The sequence below is a fragment of the Caretta caretta genome, chromosome 2 (genome assembly GCF_965140235.1).
Source record: "Caretta caretta isolate rCarCar2 chromosome 2, rCarCar1.hap1, whole genome shotgun sequence".
Taxonomy (NCBI): Eukaryota; Metazoa; Chordata; order Testudines; family Cheloniidae; genus Caretta; species Caretta caretta.
In genome coordinates, this window is record NC_134207.1 from 270,908,593 (window position 1) to 270,926,895 (window position 18,303).

Below are 18,303 nucleotides of genomic sequence, written 5' to 3' on the forward strand. Positions count from 1 at the left end.
GCGGGGGAGGCGATGGCTGGGCACGGGGCGGGGGGACGCAGTGGGGGTGGGGGAGACGCCGGCTGGGCAGGGGGCGGGGGGCCGCAGCGGGGGAGGCGATGGCTGGGCACGGGGCGGGGGGACGCAGCGGGGGCGGGGGAGATGCCGGCTGGGCAGGGGGACGCAGCGGGGGAGATGCCGGCTGGGCAGGGGGCGGGGGGCCGCAGCGGGGGAGGCGATGGCTCAGAGGTGGGGGGTGGTCTGGCAGCGCCGGGTGCTGCCTCGGCCCCGGCTCCCCACCCACCTGCCGCCGTTTGCTCCCCTCTCCCCCCAGCTGGACGCGGAGGAGGCGGAGCCGATCTTCGACGAGCGGGAAGGGGTGGACGAGTACAACGAGATGCCGATGCCCGTGTGAGGGGCGCCAGCCAGGGACCCTGTGCGGGGCTGCGGGCGCAGGCAGGCCCCTGCCGCTGTGCCAGGAGCCGCAGCGGCACTGCCCGGACCTGCGCCCTCGCCAGCCCCGTGGCCGCTTGGACTGTGCCCAGCGCTCACCAGTGCCCGGGCCACAGCAGCCGCCAGACGCTCACCCCGCGGCCCGGGCTGCCCCCGGCCAGAGCAGCTGTTCACAGCGTCCGGCCCTGCGGGGGGCCTGCTACCCGCCCTGGGCTGGCGCAGGAGCAGGAGCAGCGGGGCCGTACCTGCTGCCCCCAGCCACTGCCGTCCGAACTGTATGGTGTGCTGGACCCCACCCCTGCTGGGGGGCTACAGGAACCCACCTCCCTGCTCCAGCCCGGGGCCCCACCCAGACAATCAGGTGTTTCCTAAATTCCATGGGGTTTTATTTAAGAGAATAATTTAACTGTCAATAAACAGCTTTCTAAGGAAGGTGCAGGGCCTGGCTTGGGGTTTCTGGGGGGTATACTGGCCGGGCAGGCAGCTCACCCACAGGCCTGGAGCAAGGCAGCTGCTGCACAGGGGGGTTCGGTGACCACGTTTGTGCGGCAAACCTGTGCCCAAGTCCGTGCGTCGCCCCTGCCCGCTTCAACCATCACGGGCCACAGCCGCAGGCTTGGCATGGCTGGGGCTGGACAGGAAGCCGCACAGTGCCCCTCCCCCCCACACGCTAGGCTGGGTTGTCGCTATGGGGCAAAATCAGGACTGCCCCGCACCCCTGAGAAAGCGGGGGGGAGGGGGGGCACAGCGCAGTGTGTTCCTGTCCTGCCCAGGGTCCCGCAGGACACATGTGGTTGCTCCAAGGACAGTTGGGGCTGGGGAGCGGCACCTCCCTCCCAGGCAGGGGGCACTCACTATGGCCAGACCATGCCACACTCTGCTCCTCCCCCCAGGAGGTGGGCCTAGGGCCAGACCCCTGGCAGGGTGCAGCAGGCACTGTCCCACCCCTGGGCCCCGGCCCTGGGGGCTGTGAACTCCTGGCACCAACAAACAGGACAGGACAGGGCAGATTTTTCTCCATTTTTATTGTAAACTTTGTCCCCCACCACCACAGCGGCACCTTGGGCTGGGCCTGGGGGCAAACAGCCCCTCCTCCAGGGAGCCAGCCCCTCCCCAGAGGCAAACAGCTCCAGGGCCCCCCTGCCAATGCGCTTCCAGCCACTCCTCCAGGCCCTGTGCAGCCCCCGGGGGAGAGGCAGGCAGCTCAGGGAGCCCTGCCCTGCCCTGCCCTGCCCTGCCCTCCCCTCTGAGGATAAACAGACCAGTGCTTGTCCCCAGTGCACCCCCCCTTTGGCAGACAGGAGGCTCGTGGGTGGAGTAGCAGGCTCATCATACACTGCTCCCACTTGGGGCCGTGGCGCTGTCCCACCCGTTTACACCAGACACCCACCCCCATTGCTGCACCAGCCCGACCCCCAATCCCTCAGCAAATGCCAATAAATAATAGCCACACGCTACGCCCGCCACCACCAGCCCCACCGGCCGGCAGCCCCTGGCCCGGGAGCTGCCTTGCCCTCAGCCCCAGGGGAGGGAGGGAGCCTCCGGGAGCAGGCTCCTTGGCACGCGGAAGTGAGGTGGGTCTCTCGCCGTCACTGTGCCCCAGGGGCAGCGGCTGCTTTCAAAAGCGGAGCTCCCGCAGCTTCTGCCGCAGATAGTGCTTGGCCTCCTCGACACCGCTCACCTTCTCCAGCTCCATGTAGGGCAGCTGCACACAGGAGAGGAGGGTCACTTAGCACCAATGCCAGGCTGGGGCAGGGGCCTTTCCCCTTAGGGCACAAGAGCCTGGCTGGTGCAGGAGGGTAGGGGAATAGAATAGGGGCCTTTTCCACAAGCAGGGCCCAGCTCCCCTCCCCACCAGAGGAAGCGGCTCCAGCCCCACCTCGGGGTGCTTGGTGCATCTATTGAAACTCCTCCCCGCAAAAGCTGAGCTCAGGTGTTAGGGTTTGTGTGGGGGCTGCTGCTGGCCTGTGCAATCCAGGAGGTCAGACTAACATGAGCCCCTCCACGGAGCTATGTGTTAACCTAGAAGGCTGGCTGCAGGTGCCCCCGCGCTGGCCTGGCCCATTCCCGGATCGTAACCGGCTCCTGGCTACATGAATCGCTCCAAAGTGCAGGCAGCTCCTGTGCCAGAGCAGAATCTGTGGGCAGCAGAGATGGGGGGCCCAACGCTGCACGACCTGGTTCTTCCCCCCCCCCCCCCCACCATGAGGGCATATGGGACACAGCAGCCACACCTGTCCCTCGCTGGATCCACAGACACAAGGTCACTGTGACCCCATCCGCCTACAAGGTCTGTCACTCTGCATCACAGCTGTGCTGCGGGACCGCAGCCTGGGGCCAGGCTAGCAGTTCCCAGACCAATGGGCCGGAGGCAGGTACCCTCAGGGCAGTTAGCTAAACAAGGATTGCAGAATGGCTCTCCCCATTTGCTGTCCCATCCCGCTGCCAGATCCAGGGTGGAGTGTGTGGTAAAAGGCTGGGCTGAGCACCAAGACAGGACAGTCCTCAGGACACTGAAATCGCCTAGCCACCAGCCGAGAGGGCTGCAATAGCTGAGGGAAAAGGCATAACTACTAGGTGACAGACTGATACAGGCGAGCTGGCTACTTACATAATCTCTGGGACGAGATGGCCTGGCACTTACAGGCTAGTAAGCCTAACTTCATTGCCAGGCAAACTGGTTGAAAGTGTAGCAAAGAATTATCAGACACACTGATGAATGCAATATGCTGTAGAGGAGTCAACATGGCTTTTGTAAAGGGAAATCATGCCTCACCAATCCACTAGAATTCTTTGAGGGGGTCAAGAAACATGTGAGCAAGGGTGATCTGATGGATATAGTGTACTTGGACTTTCAGAAAACCTTTCACAAGGTCCCTCACCAAGGTTCTTAGGCAAAGTAAGCAGTCATGGGATAAGAAGGAAGGTGGTCTCATGGATCGGTAACTGCTTAAAACAGATGAAACAAAGGGTAGGAATAAATTATCAGTTTTCAGAATGAAGAGAGTTAAATAGTGGTGTCCCCCAGGGGTCTGTATTGGGACCAGTCCTATTCAACATATTCATAAATGATCTGGGAAAAGGGGTAAACAGTGAGGTGGCAAAGTTTGCAGATGATACAAAATTACTCAAGATAATTCAGTCCAAAGCAGACTGCAAAGATCTGTGAAGGGATGTCACAAAACTGGGTGACTGGGCAACAAAATAACAGATGAAATTCAATGTTGATAAATGCAAAGTAATGCACACAGGAAAACATAATCCCAACTATATGTATAAAATGATTGGGTCTAAATTAGCTGTTACCACTCAAGAAAGAGATCTTGGAGTCATTCATAGAATCATAGAATATCAGGGTTGGAAGGGACCTCAGGAGGTCATCTAGTCCCACCCCCTGCTCAAAGCAGGACCGATCCCCAACTAAATCATCCCAGCCCGGGCTTTGTCAAGCTGGGCCTTAAAAACCTCAAAGGGAAGAGATTCCACCACCTCCCTAAATAACCCATTCCAGTGCTTCACCACCCTCCTAGTGAAATAGTGTGATGAAGTGAGAATGTTCTTAATGTTTTCTCTGAATACTGTATGGATGCCTCAATTTCCCCTATGCAGATCTTAAGTATCTAGGTGGCGGGATAAGGGTGTGTGATTGGGGCAGAGCCCTAGAGGGCCAGTGTGATGGAGTCTGCACAGAGAATGGCCGACACCCTGTCTCCTGGCCACTGATGGCCTGGGCCTCTCCTCTGCAAAGGTGCCAACTGAAGGGGTTGGAGAACAAAGAGATCAGGTGGCCTCCTGGCCCGGGAAAGAGACAAAGGTGAGAGCAGGGGTGGGCGAGTTTCAGTTTTGGAGCTGGCTGGGGAAATGGAGGGAGGCTCAGATGGGGCTCTGACCTCCCTGCCCCCAAAGATGGACCTGACTGAGGTGTCCTGTTCTCTGTACCTACAAGCTCTGTTTTAGACCATGTTCCTGTCATCTAATAAACTGGCTGGCTGAGAGTCACGTCTGACTGCGGAGTTGGGGTGCAGGGCCCTTTGGCTCTCCCAGAGCCCCGCCTGTGTGGACTCGCGGTGGGAAGCGCACGGTGTGGACGGGGATGCTGAATGCTCTGATGTCAGCCCCAGAAAGGTCGAAATTGTGTGAGCTTCTTGCCCTAGGGAGAGGAGGCTTCCCCAGAGTCCTGACTGGCTTCATATGGAGTAGTTTCAGAGCAGTGCCTGGGGACTCTGTGACAAACAGTATTTCCAAATATCCAACCTAGACCTCCCCCATTGCAACTTGAGACCAGCGCTCCTTGTCCTGTCATCTGCCACCACTGAGATCTTGGAGTCACTGTGGATAGTTTTCTGAAAACATCCACTCAATGTGCAGCAGCAGCCAAAAAAGTGAACAGAATGTTGGGAATCATTAGGACAGGGAGAGATAATGAGACAGAAAATATCGTATTGCCTCTGTATAAATCCATGGTACACCCACACCTTGAATACTGTGTGCAGGTCTGCTCACCCCATCTCAAAAACAATGTATTAGAAGTGGAAAAGGCACAGAGAAGGGCAACAAAAATGATTAGGGGTATGGAACAGCTTCCATATGAGGAGAGATTAATAAAACTGACTTTTCAGCTTGGAAAAGAGACGACTAAGGGGGGAATATGACAGAGGCCTGTAAAACCATGGCTGGTGTGGAGAAAGTGAATAGGGAAGTGATATAGACCCCTTCACCTAACACAAGAACCAGGGGTTACCTAATGAAATTAATAAGCAGCAGGTTTAAAACAAACAAAAGTATTTCTTCACACAACACACAAACCTATGGAACTCCTTGCCAGGGGATGTTGTGAAGGCCAAGACTGTAACAGGGTTCAAAAAAGAAGTAGATAAGTTCATGGAGAGTAGGTCCATCAATGGCTATTAGCCAGGATGGGCAGGGACAGAACCCCATGCCCTGGGTGTCCCTAAACGTCTGACTACCAGAAGCTGGGAGTGGACAACATGAGACAGATCACTTGATAATTATCTTGTTCTGTTAATTCCCTCTGAAGCACCTGGCCCTGGCCCCAGCCCCATTGGAAGATGGGCTACTGGGCTAGATGGACCATTGGTCTGAGCAGTGTGGCCATTCTGATGTTCTCCCCCAGTGCCACACGTAAAAGAGGTGATGTCCCAAGAGGCTCTGGAGACATGCTGTGTGCAGCCTGGTTTCTCCCAAGTTTCACTGTGGTTCATGGAAGTGAAGGGTTTGGTCTAAGTGAAAATCAGGTGGCCACCTTGGAGAGGAATTTAAAGGCGGGTGGGGGGAGGGGGGGAATGTCTCAGCCTCACCTTACCCGCAGGGAAAACACTGTAAGGAGGAGAGAATTTGCCACACTGGCTTAAACCTTGCTAACTCTCCTGGCTGGAGCAATAGCCATGAGCTGGAGAGCACATGGACCAGGGCTCACTGGGGAGCGGGAGATAAGGCCCCTAAGAACTACAGGCGCCTGACTGAGGAGACAGGCCTTGGAGAAACTTCCAAACACTGGGACGGGAAAATACAGCATCTGAAGAGGAGAATATTCGGCTGCTGAGGCAGCAGCTGCCTGAGCCCAAGAGGCCTGCCTCTGGCCTCTAGCTCCTGTTCTCTAGACTCAGGAACAAAAGCTTACAGAGGCTGGTTGTAAAGTGGATGGACGAATCTCATCCCCTCTGAGCTGCAGCCTGGCCTGGGGATGTCCCGGTCTGTGCCAGGAAGGGATAACCCTCCATCTACTGTGCTCAGCCAGTCCGTGCCCAGGCTTTCAGGGCAAGACATGGGGGCTGGGGTGGGGGGGGCAGTTTGCAACACACTGGTGGCCATGTGGACGGATGCAGTAGGGCTGGGAGCCAACAGAAGCTAAGGGGCTATGAGTACTACCAAGGCTGCATCCTGCCAGATGGATCCTATGAGCTGGGGTGACAGGGAACAGGAAGAACGGCATAAAAGAGAAATTCAAATCAGAGGATAAGGGAAACAGCCTGGAGGGACCCTGGGCTGGCACCTGCTCAGGGGCAAAGCAGGTCCATCACAGCTGGGCCCCATGAGCAGAACACAGAGAAGTGTCCTTCAGAGCCCACCCAGCCCCATGGGAGCTCAGTCCTGGCTGCAAGTGAGCCAGCAGAGTGTGGCTTGTTCCTGGGACGGGATGGGCCCTGGGAGCTACCCTGTGCAAAGAGAACCATGTCCTCAGCTGCTCCCCCGCAGACCGGGGTGAGCAGGACTAGCCCAGCCTGTTGCAACAATACCATGTGGAGGTGGGTCTCAGGATCTCACTGCTCTCCCTCACAGGCCGCTGAAATCACATGGAATTCCAGCATATGGATATTGCAGGAGACCCTTTCTGGGACCTGTCTGAGGACTGTCCACCAGGCTAGGAGTTATTCCTGACGCACATGGCCATACATGAAGGAGGCTCCTGAGCAGAGATGGGTACCACCTATCGAGGAAGGGATATGGACTGGCTAGCCTAGTTAGGCGGGCTTTAACCCAGGTTGGATGGGAGCAGGAGACAAAAACCCACAGGCAGAGCAAAAACATGGAGACCTGGGAGAAGGGTCAGAATCTGGGGGGAGCATTGGCCGTTATAAGAGGGACAAGGGAGAGACAAGAGGGAACATAGGGGGGAAATCAAACCAGTATCTTAGATATCGGTATGCTAGTGTGAGAAATGGGGGGAATAAGCAGGAAGAACTAGAAATGCTAGTGAACAAACAGAACTATGCATCACAGCTGGCATCACGGAGACCTGGTGGGAGAACGCGCACGACTGGAATATCAGCACAGGGGGGTGCAGCTCGCCCAGGAAGGACAGGCCGGGGGAAAGGTGGAGGTGCTGCCTTCTCTGTACACAGCGTATGCACTTGGACAGAGGTGGAGATGGAAACAGGAGACAGACGTGTTGAGAGGCTCTGGGTCAGGATAAAGGGGGTGAAAACCAAGGGTGAGGTCATGGTAGGGGTCTCCTATAGACCACCAAACCAGGAAGAATTGGTGGCTGAGGCTTTTTATAAACTAACAAAATCATCCAAAGCCCAGGTCTTGGTGGTGATGGGGGACTTCAACTACCCGGACATCTCTTGGGAAAACAACCCAGCAGGGCACAGATTCTCCAACAGGTTTTTGGAATGCATTGGAGACCATTTTGTATTCCAGAAGGTGGAGAAAGCTACTAGGGGAGAGGCTGTTCTAGATTTGATTTTGACAAATAGGGAGGAACTGGTTGAGAATTTGAAGGTGAAAGGCAGGTTGGGTGAAAGTGATCATGAAATGGTAGAGTTTATGATTCTAAGGAATGGTAGGAGGGAGAACAGCACAATAAAGACAACGGAGTTCAAGAAGGCAGACCTTAGCAAACTCAGGGAGATGGTAAGTAAGATCCCAAGGGAAGCAAGTCTTAAGCAGGGGAAAAACACCTGAAGACAGTTGGCAGTTTTTCAAAGAGACAAAGAGTCATGCACAAGAGAAAACTATCCCACTGCATAGGAAAGATAGGAAGTCTGGCAAGAGACCACCCTGCCTTAACCAGGAAAGCTTCAATGATCTAAAAATCAAAAAAGAGTCCTACAAAAAAGTGGAAACTCAGTCAAATGATGAAGGATGCATATAAACAAACAAAACAAGCATGTAGGGATAAAATAACTAGCTAGAGATATAAAGGGTAACAAGAAAAGATTCTACAAATACATTAGAGGCAAGACAAAGACCAAGGACAGGGTAGGCCCATTACTCAGTGAGGAGGGGAGACAATAAGAGAAAACGTGGGAAATGGCAGAAGTGCTAAGTGACTTTTTTGTTTTCTCCAAAAAGGTTAGTCGTAAGCAGACGTCTAACCTAGTGAATGCAGTGAAAATGAGGTATGATCTGAGGCTAAAAAAGGTTAGATCAGTTCAAGTCACCAGGGCCTGATGAAATCCTAGAATACTCGAGGAGCTGACTGAGGAGAGATCTGAGCCATTAGCGATTATCTTGGAAAAGTCATGGAAGACGGGAGAAATTCCAGAGGAGTGGAAAAGGGCAAATATAGTGCCCATCTATAAAAAAAGAAATAAGGACAACCTGGGGAATTACAGACCAGTCACCTTAACTTCTGTACCCGGAAAGATAATGGAGCAAATAGTTAAGCAATCAATTTGCAAACACCTAGAAGATAATAAGGTGATAAGTAACAGTAGCATGGATTTGTCAAGAACAAACCAACCTGATAGCTTTCTTTGACAGGGTAACAAGCCTTGCGGGGAAGTGGGAGACGTGGTATATCTTGACTTTAGTAAAGCTTTTGACACTGTCTCACATGACCTTCTGTGACAGGGTTGGGCCAGATGGCTACAGGAGAGTAAGAGAAGGCAGATATATTAGCCCCAGGTTAAGTAGGTCCCTTTTCCCTGGGTAAGGTATCAGGGAAGGTTCCAGAACTATCAGGAACCTTCTGGAGACAATTAAGACAGGCTGATTAGAACACCTGCAGCAAATCAAGAAGCTGCTAGAATCAATTAAGGCAGGCTAATCAGGGCACCTGGGTTTAAAAAGGAGCTCACTTCAGTTTGCGGTGTGTGTGTGAGGAGCTGGGAGCAAGAGGCACTAGGAGCTGAGAGTGAGAATGCGGGCTGTTGGCGGACTGAGGTGTACAAGCATTATCAGACACCAGGAGGAAGGTCCTGTGGTGAGGATAAAGAAGGTGTTGGGAGGAGGCCATGGGGAAGTAGCCCAGGGAGTTGTAGCTGTCACCCAGCTGTTCCAGGAGGCACTCTAGACAGCTGCATTGCTGGGCTGGAACCCGGAGTAGAGGGCGGGCCCGGGTTCCCCCAAACCTCCCAACTCCTGGTCAGACACAGGAGGAGTCGACCTGGACTGTGGGTTCAGAAAAATGGCCAAGCTGAGGGCTGCTGTGAAGCTCCAAGGCGAGCAAATCCGCCAATAAGCGCAAGACCCACCAAGGCAGAGGAGGAACTTTGTCACACTTCTCATAAACAAACTAGGGAAATACAACCTAGATGGAGCTACTATAAGGTGGGTACAGAACTGGTAGGAAAACCATTCCCAGAGAGTAATCATCAGTGGTTCACAGTCATGTTGGAAGAGTATCTCAAGTGGGGTTCCACAAGAATCTGTTCCGGGTCCGGTTCTGGTTCTGTTCAATATCTTCACTGATTTAGATAACGGCATAGAGAGTACACTTATCAAGTTTGCAGACGATACCAAGCTCGGAGGGGTTGCAAGTACTTTGGAGGACAGGATTAAATTCAAAATGATCTGGACAAACTGGAGAAATGGTCTGAAGTAAACTGGATGAAATTCAATAAGGACAAATGCAAAGTCCTCCACTTAGGAAGGAACAATCAGTTGCACACATATACAATGGGAAATGACTGCCTAGGAAGGAGTCCTGCGGAAAGGGATCTGGGGGTCACAGTGGATCACAAGCTAAATATGAGTCAACAGTAACACTGTTGCAAAAATAGCAAACATCATTCTGGGCTGTATGAGCAGGAGTGTTGTAAGCAAAACACAAGAAGTAATTCTTCTGCTTTACCCCGTCCTGATTAGACCTCAGCTGGAGTAGTGTGTCCAGTTCTGGGCCCCACATTTCAGGAAACTGGAGAAAGTCCAGAGAAGAGCAACAAAACGGATGAAAGGTCTAGGAAACACGACCTGTGCGGGAAGATTGAAAACACTGGGTCTGGAGCAGAGAAGACTGAGAGGGGACATAACAGTTTTCAAGTACATAAAATGTTGTTACAAGGAGAAAGAAGAAAAATTGTTTTTCTTAACCTCTGAGGACAGGACAAGACGCAACGGGCTTAAATTGCAGCCAGGGCGGTTTAGGTTGGACATTAGGAAAAATCTCCGACCTGTCAGGGTGGTTCGGCACTGGAATAAATTGCCCAGGGAGGTGGTGGAGTCCCTGTCATTGGGGGCTTTTACAAGCAGGTTGGACAAACACCTGTCAGGGATGGTCTAGTTATTACGTAGGCCTGCCTTGAGTGCAGGGGACTGGACTAGGTGACCTCTTGAGGTCCCTGCCAGTCCTACCCTTCTATGATTCCTTGGTGTTTAGTGGGCTGGGAAATAGACCAGGCAGAGGTGAACTCTGAGGAGTGGTGTCCAACATGTGGTCTCGATACCATGTAACCTAACAGCCCAAGCCAGATTCTTGTTGCAGTTGCAGGGTTTCCCTTGGGGTGGAGACCAGGGATGGCCTGACACCTCTCGAGGGAGGTGTGGCTCTGCCCAAGGGCAATCCAGACAGTCCCTATGAATTCTGTGCACAGGGAGGAGAGAGACGACTTCTTGTATTTCACTCTCCGTCCTAAGGAGCGAAAGGCTGAGGGCCGGGCCGGGCGTCTCTCAGAAGCCAGGCAGAGGTGTGCGCCAGCCCAGCCAGGCATTCTGCGAACACTGCAAACAGCTAGAGCCTTGTATCGTAACAGTCCTGTCATGCTGTGAAGCAGGGGCAGCCTCTAGGCCGGACGAACTGCTGTGTGAAAACACGCATGGGCAAGGCTGACAGCCACAAGCCAGCCCTGCGCATCTGGAGGGCGCGAGGGAGGCTCGTGTTGCCTTCTGAACTGGAGCTGATGGAGTAGTTCAGTCACCTCAGGTCCGAGAGAGGCCACCTCCCCCTTTTCTTCTGGGATAAATGGTGAGAACAGAACCCCCGCCCTTTGAACTCCTGAGAGGGGCCCTCTACAGCTCCTGTGGGACACAGGAAATCTGCTGTGTCCCGTGAGATGGGTCCCTGGCGAGTGACAAGGAAGTGAATGGGGGGGGGGGCGGAGGACACACACACGGAGCAGCCTTTGGTAGCTGCTGTGATGTAATCCCAGCTCAGGCCTGGAAAAGTGCAACAAAAGTGGGGTACAGCAAAGAAGGCTGGGGCGAGATTGGTATGAGGCTCTCGGTCCTGAATGCCAAGTCTCCGCCTTGGGGACGATGTAGGGGGGTGGTAGAAGAGACGGGAGCTCCCTGTAAGAGAAGTGATGTTTCCTCTGAGCAGTATAGTCAGCTGCCTCTGTTGCCAGGAGATTCTCTGTCCAAACTGACCCCGCTCTCGAGGTACCAAGAGAAAACCACATACCCAAGGAGCTCAGTGTTCCTGGAGTCCTTTGGGGTGTGCAACAACCCATCTGATGGGAGCGAATGGTCCAGCCCTTGTAGGCATTTTGGGCCTCTCTGGCAGCCTGAGGGTGGGAGGCAGGATGCTCAGGCTGGGCCAGTGACACTTGGAGAGGTTCGGACCCCCACATTCCTTGGCTCAGGCTACCTGCAGGAACTTGTCAACAGGAAGACACTTTGTGCCACCCCAGCTCCTTGGCACGTCTGGTGAATGAGGCCTGATATTTGCTGTACAGTTGCAGTGATGTCCAAGACCAGGCTTTGGTGTGCAGGGACCCAATCTCTGAGACCTGTCTCCATCAGGGCAGCTCTCTGCAGCCCCCCATTTTGGTTTTCCTGGGCCACAGCCACCAGTAAAGCGGCCAGAACTGGGCGAGGGCAGAGGCACTCGTAAATCAGATCCTGCCTGGTCCTTCACAGGGTTACTGGCACGGCCCAGGGGCAGCATGAGGGGAAGTTACCAAACAAGTTACGGGCTTTCTCCTGCATGGCTCAGAGGCCCATCTCTAGGGCACATGCTCCTCTTCCCAGCAACTCCTAGAAAAACCTGAAGTCAGCTGCGGGGGAGGGTCACCTTCTTCCTTTGCCCTCTGTGCTCCTCTCCATCATCCTCAGATTCCTCTTCAGCTCTGAGGTTCTGGTTATCTGATCAAGGAAGAGGACCTGGGGTGCTTGATGGAGAGTCCTGAGTCAGCAGGCCAGAGGGACAGGCCTGGGGTGAGGGGGTGCAGGGCCTGAGGTGATGTAGCCAGGGCAGTGTGTCTGGGTGTGCTGTGGGGGGGCATCCAGGGGCCTCTTGACTGACTCCTGGGGAAGCCCTAGCAGAAGGTGTTGGCTGCCCAGTGAGGGTCACTCCTGGACTGGGGAGAAGGGGAGCAGGGGTATATTTGGTCTAGAGGAGATGCTGCTCCCCTGGGCCAGCAGAGAAAGTCCTAGTACCACAGGGAGCTGGTGCAGTAAGATCGGTATCAGGCTTGAGCTGCCTGTAGTCACAGATCTGCTGGCGACTCGTGTTGGTACCAGGTCCAGCAGGGTGGGTCCTGGTGTCTGCGTTGGTGCCAGCACCCAGAGAGAGCCCTGGCTAGACTCGGAGATTAAGGCCAAAAGGCCACTAATCTCCCGTATATCACAGCCCGCAATGCCCCCCAGCCCAGCAAGAGCTGAGTGGGAGCCACTGACGCCAGAAGAGGCAGAGGGCCAGCAGCGCTGCACCAGGCGGAGCCAGCTGGCGTTTGGGCCCGGGACATAGAGTCAGAAGGTGCAGAGGCCGAGGCCACGTCCCCCGGGTACGGCGCGCCGATCTGCCCCCCCATAGCAGGCAGCGGTGCCGTCAACGTGCCAGCCAGCTGAGCTCGCCATCAGGGACTGAGGACCCTGCTTGGCACTGGCGGAGCAGGATCTCTATTCACTGGGTGTTGATGGAGTGGTATCTCAGCGAGGAACGTCCACAAGCATGACCGGGAGCGAGCCTGGAGGAGTGGGACCAGCACCAAGAGAGAGGCCAAAGTGCGCTGGCGTCGGCTGAGTCCCTCACAAGCCAGGCATGGCTGAAGGCCGAGGGCACAGGCCCAGCCACAAGGCAGCCAGGAGCCAGCAGAAGGAAAGAGGCGGCAGCCGGCAAGGGGCGCCCCCGGACTGAACTAGCTGGCCTCAGTAACACAGATTGGCTGAAAGGGCACAGGCATCACAGCCGTGCCGGGGCTCGCTGCCACAGGCATGCCGAGGAGTGGAGCCCGGTTTGGGAGGCGGGGGGCACCAGGGTATGCAGACACAGCAGGCCTCGCTGGATGCTGCTGACCCACGATTCCCATCTCACCTGCCTGGGGAGCTTGCCTCTAGAATGGGGCCCCCACAGAGCGGGCCTGGAAGAGCCACCAGGACACCTGCCTGCCCATCCCTTCCAGCGCCACCCTAGGGCTCCCCTCAGACCTGGGCTTCTGCTGGCGAACAGCAATCGCTCCGGCCCAGAGCCACTGCACTGCTCTGATGTGTGCTGGGCTCCCAGTGGCAGCTCTGGGCAGAGGTGCCTGGCCCTCCACATGGGCAGCATGTGCTGGGAGTGGACGTGCCATGCTCACCCCCGCTGGCAGAGGAGAGCAGCCAGCGAGGGCGGGGCGGAGCTCTGTGGGCCTGTGGTCAGGAGATTGTCATGGGGCAGGGAATGGCAGCATCCCCTGCTCAGCCGCTCAGGCCCACAGGTCCTGCCTGCAACGCACAGTGCTGTGCGCAGCGTCGTCGCCTGACAGTGGGTGACTGTGACCATGGCTCCCCAGAGCCTCACCTGCGGGGCAGTCAGGCAGAGCCCCCTTTGCCCCACTCCCTCGGGGACGGACCCGCCGACACACTGCCCTCTAATAACCACCCTCCAGCCTGCAGGGCACCCGCCAAGCTCCTGCACCCGGGAGAGGGGCCCACGGGGCCAGCCCAGCCTCCCCAGCTCCAGGCCTCTTACCTGAACCAGGCAGTAGCCCAGCAGCTGCAAGTGCCTGTCCCTCATGGCTCGCGAGCCCACCAGGATGTCTGAGTTCTGGCAGTAATGCCACTTGTCATTGACTGAGAGGACCACCCTGCAGAGGGACAGAGCGGGGCGCAGCATTACCCTCTGCCCAGTATCCCACCGCCAGGGGAAGAGAAGGGGGGCCGGGGGCAGCAGTGTTATACCCCACACACCCTATAGCTGGGGGGCAGAGGATTGACCCACATTGGCCCCTAGACACCCTGGCTGAGCCTGGGGCATGTTACCCACTAACGGGCATGCTGCACCCCATGCCCTGCAGCCAAAGGAGAGGAGAGGACGCAGCACACCTAGGGCAGGCCCACCCTGGTCCTTATGGCCGGCCAGGGGTGCCGTTTGCCCAGTGCAGGGCCCTAGTCCTGACCCTGCTCTGTACTGGTGCCCTACAGGGGATGAGGAGGGCAGGGGCTGATGGACTCAGCCAGCAAAGGAGGGACAGGGGGGACCAGGACAGTGCTGGAGGAACATAGCAGGGAGCCCAGATCTTGCCCTGCCCAGTACCTCTGAATCTCTTCAGCTCCCTGCAGCCCGTCGCTCGGCCCTCTCTTGGGGCTGGGCAGGTGTGGGGAGGGCAGAGCACAGGTCTCCTCGGCCGGGGCTGCCTTCCCCTCGTCCAGCTCCTCCTGGGCCTGCTTTCCCTTGCGATCAGGCCCCGGGCAGCCAGCTGTTGCCTCCCCCTCCTCCAGGATCTTGCTGATCGGGAACTGGAAGAGGGCAGCTGTGGAGGTGCCCCTGGGGGAGCAGTCAGAAGTGGCAGCAGGCTGTGGGGCCAGGCACTCCGAGGGGCTGCTCAGCGTGGAGCTGCCCTGGCTCTCCAGAGAGTGCTCTTTGCTCAGGCTGCAGTAATAATCCGATGGGGGCTGGTAGCAAGGGCCCCCTGGGGCAGGGCAGAGCGTGGACATGAAATGCCCAGTGAGGCTGCTCTCCGGGGGGCCTTCGGGGCTGCTGGGTGTCTCCGGAGCGAATGGTGCGAAGTCCTGCAAGTCAGCGGTAAGGGCCAGGACGCTGGAACGCAGGCAGCTGGCAGCCAGGGGCACCCCAGGGCGGGCGCAGGCGACCTTGTAGGCTGCAGGGACATGGGCAAGAGGCAGGACCGTGCCCGAGCGGTTAATCCACAACAGGAAATCTGCAGAGACAGAGCGTGGATCAGAGGCAGGAGCTGCTGCTGCAGGGTTCATGGGGCGAGGCTTGAGGCATCACTACATACACTAGGCCCTCAGGGACAGAGCCAGCAAACAGGGACACCCAGGGGCTGGTGGGAGCCTTCAGACACACCCCCTGCAGCACTGGCTGCCAGAGCAGGGATACGTCTGTCACACTGGGAACTCCATCTTATGGACCCTCCATGCTAGAGCGTGCCCCACGCCCTGCTGCGGCCCAGCGTGTCATTTGGAGCGAGGAACTGACCTCTGGCAGAGAGACTGTGTCCCAGAGGCGGGCGCAGAGTAACCTAGAGCCATTGTCACAGATTGTCTTGCTCACCCGGACACCCACCAGAACAATCAACTCCATTCAGAAGCCTGGATGGGGGCAGGGGCTGAGCTTCCCCAGCCTGGGCTCAGGGGCCAAGAGGTCTGTGGCAAAGTGAGAACGATCTTAATGTTTTCTCTGAATACTGCAGCGTGCCTCAGTTTCCCCTATGTGTGACTCAAGTGTCTAGGTGGTGGGACAAGGGGGTGTGATTGTTGCAGAGACCCCCAGAGGGCAGGTGTGACTCTGACTGGCTGCAGAGAACAGCCAACACTCTGGCCTGGCAAGGGAAGGCCAGGCCCCTGCTCTGCAAGAATCAACGGGAGGTGTTGGAGAACCATGTGACTTGCTAGCCTGGGAAAGAGACAAAGGACAGAGGAGGGGCAAGGGACCTGAGGGAGGCCAGGCAGCTGGAAGGGATCAGTCTCCTGGTTTGGGCCTGGGTGGGGTTACGTGGGGGAGGGGGGGGAGGAGAAGAAGAACCCAGGGCTCTGGATCCCCCCCAAGATGGACTTGGCTGAATGTTCCTGTTCCTTGTGCTGACAAGCTCTGCTCTACACTGGGTTCCCCATGACTAATAACCCGTCTGTGTCACGCTGGCTGGGAGCCAGTGCTGGCTATGGAATTGGAGGCAGAGCCCTTTGGGGCGTGTGAGGCTCCCCAGGTGTCCCATCCAGGAGCAGAGCTCACGGTGGACAGGGGGCTGAGCACTCCGAGATTGGACCCAGGAAGCACCGAAGCCAAGGGGCCTTGCCCTGGGCGGAGTCACGCGGCACCAGAATCCTGTCTGAGCTTCTTCCCGAGCAGCCCGACTGTGACGCCCGTGACCAGAAGCCTGGATGGGGGCAGGGGCTGGACGCCCTCAGCCTGGGCTCAGCGGGACAGAGCCCGAGACACCTGTGGAGCTGAACCAGCAGCCCCTCCTCGTGGGGACACAGCTTCCAGCGGCAAGAGGGCATTGCCCTACGGCTAGCACCAGGCCCTGACTGAAGCAAGGCGCCTTTCCCCAGCAGAGCTGCGTTTGCACAGGGGCAGTCACAGGGAGAGAGGTGCTAAGGATCCCCCCACATGACACGTCTCTCCTGCAGAGCAGGCCCAAGGCCAGACCTCCTGGGGGGAGCTTGGCCAGGTGAACTACACGGCATACCTCACCCCCCCGCACAGTGCCCCGGGGACTGCAGCTTATAGTAGCAACACTGCGCTCAGTGCCGGCACACCTTGCTGCAGCCCCGCTAGCCCGGTAACAGCCATGTCGGGATCGCAGTGTCTACATCGGGGCTTCTGCCGGCCCAGCTCCGTCAGTCACGGCATCCCTGGCTGCGCGGGCAGGAGTCCGTAGGGCAGACGTGGCGTGTAATTCAGGGGCTCCCCTCTGAAAGGGGCAGGCCACCACCAAGTAGAAGCAGCCCAGGCTAAGGAGAAGAGGCAGGAAGGGCTACCTGGCCTGCGGACATTGACCGAAGCCAGGACTCACTGGGGGCTGCCTCACGAGGCTGTACTGCCAAGAGCCATACTTCGCCGGTGCTTTCCAGAGCAAAGTGCCTGCGGTTCGGTCCTGCTGTCCTGCCACGGTGTCCCTGAGGGGCTACCCGAGAAGCTCGGCATATTCCTGGAGGCAGGACTCAGAGGGAACACATACAAGCCACAGGGGCTCGGGGCTGGGTAGGGGAGGTCTCGGAGTGCCAAGGAAGGGTGATGGACATGAGGTCTGCACCTGGGAGTGTGCCTCAGAGCCCCAGAGCTAGGAACAGTGCTCCTGGACCAGCTGGGCCACGTGGGATCCAGCCACCGGGCCCACTCATGACTGGGGCCCTTATAGAGAGGGACTGGGCTGGGGGTGCCATGAGGCTGGGCCACCTCAGTGTCCTGGAAAGACCCCCGCCCCCCTCATCCCTTGTAATATGGGTGCAGGGCTAGGCCTGTCCAGCGCGTGGGGTGGCGTCCCTGCCCTGGGGAGCCCCCACACACAGTGGTGCAGGGCGAGGCCTGTCTGGCAGGGAGAGGGGTCACCGCCCTGGGGACCCCTGCCCACACACAGGGGTGCAGGTTGGGGGGGGAGGTGAGGTCACCGCTAGGGGGAGCCCATCCCAGGGGTGCAGGGCTAGGCCTGTCTGGCAGTTGGGGAGGGGTGACCACCTTGGGACACAGATGCAGGGCGGGGGGGAGGGGTCACCGCCCTAGGTACTCCCCCCCCACACACACACACGGGTGCAGGGCGAGGCCTGTCCGGCAGTTGGGGAGGGGGGCCTTGGGACACGGGTGCAGGGCAGAGGGGGAGGGGTCACCACCCTAGGTAGCCTCCCCCCACACACATACAGGGGTGCAGGGCGAGGCCTGTCCTGCGGTTGGGGAGGGGTGACCGCCTTGGGACACGGGTGCAGGGCGGGGGGAGGGGTCACTGCCCTAGGTAACCCCTCCTCCCCTACACACACACACACAGGGGTGCAGGGCGAGGCCTGTCCAGCACGTGGGGTGGTGTCCCTGCCCTGGGGAGCCCCCCCCAGGGGTGCAGGGCGAGGCCTGTCCGGCAGGGTTGTCACCGCCCTGGGGTGACCTGCAGTGAGGCTGGCTGAGCTCAGGCAGATTTTGCTCCTTCCATCTTTCCAGCACAGGTAAACGCCACAAATCCCCTCCGGCTTTTCACGCTCATTCTGAGAGGCTCAGCTCAGCCGGGAAGGGGCCTCCCCAGGCCCCACAAGGAGGAGACATTCCCTGCTCCCCCGGGGGCCTGCGTGCCATCTCCTCTCCCACAGGATGTTTCC

At 57.6% G+C, this 18,303-nt stretch overlaps 2 protein-coding genes across 11 annotated transcripts in view; one reads left to right on the top strand and one right to left on the bottom strand.

The window, feature by feature from the left end:
* Nucleotides 1-502, top strand: part of SLC4A2 (solute carrier family 4 member 2) — a 104,796-nt gene extending 104,294 nt beyond the window's left edge. For 9 of the 10 annotated variants that reach the window (XM_075126124.1, XM_075126127.1, XM_075126126.1 and 6 more), the window contains one exon: nucleotides 314-501. In XM_075126124.1, coding sequence (XP_074982225.1) covers nucleotides 314-394 — 81 coding nt within the window. In that variant the 3' untranslated portion in view covers nucleotides 395-501. Of the gene's footprint in view, nucleotides 1-313 lie in introns of all 10 variants that reach the window. The other variant, XM_075126132.1, reaches the window with a different exon arrangement.
* Nucleotides 503-1,440: 938 nt separating this feature from the next.
* The window catches only part of FASTK (Fas activated serine/threonine kinase), a 30,241-nt gene continuing 13,378 nt past the window's right edge, over nucleotides 1,441-18,303 (bottom strand). The window contains exons 8-10 of the mRNA XM_048841963.2: nucleotides 14,573-15,197; nucleotides 14,009-14,123; nucleotides 1,441-2,137 (exon numbers count right to left, since the gene is read on the bottom strand). Of these exons, the coding sequence (XP_048697920.1) occupies nucleotides 2,051-2,137; nucleotides 14,009-14,123; nucleotides 14,573-15,197 (827 nt within the window). The 3' untranslated portion in view covers nucleotides 1,441-2,050. The remainder of the gene's footprint in view (nucleotides 2,138-14,008; nucleotides 14,124-14,572; nucleotides 15,198-18,303) is intronic.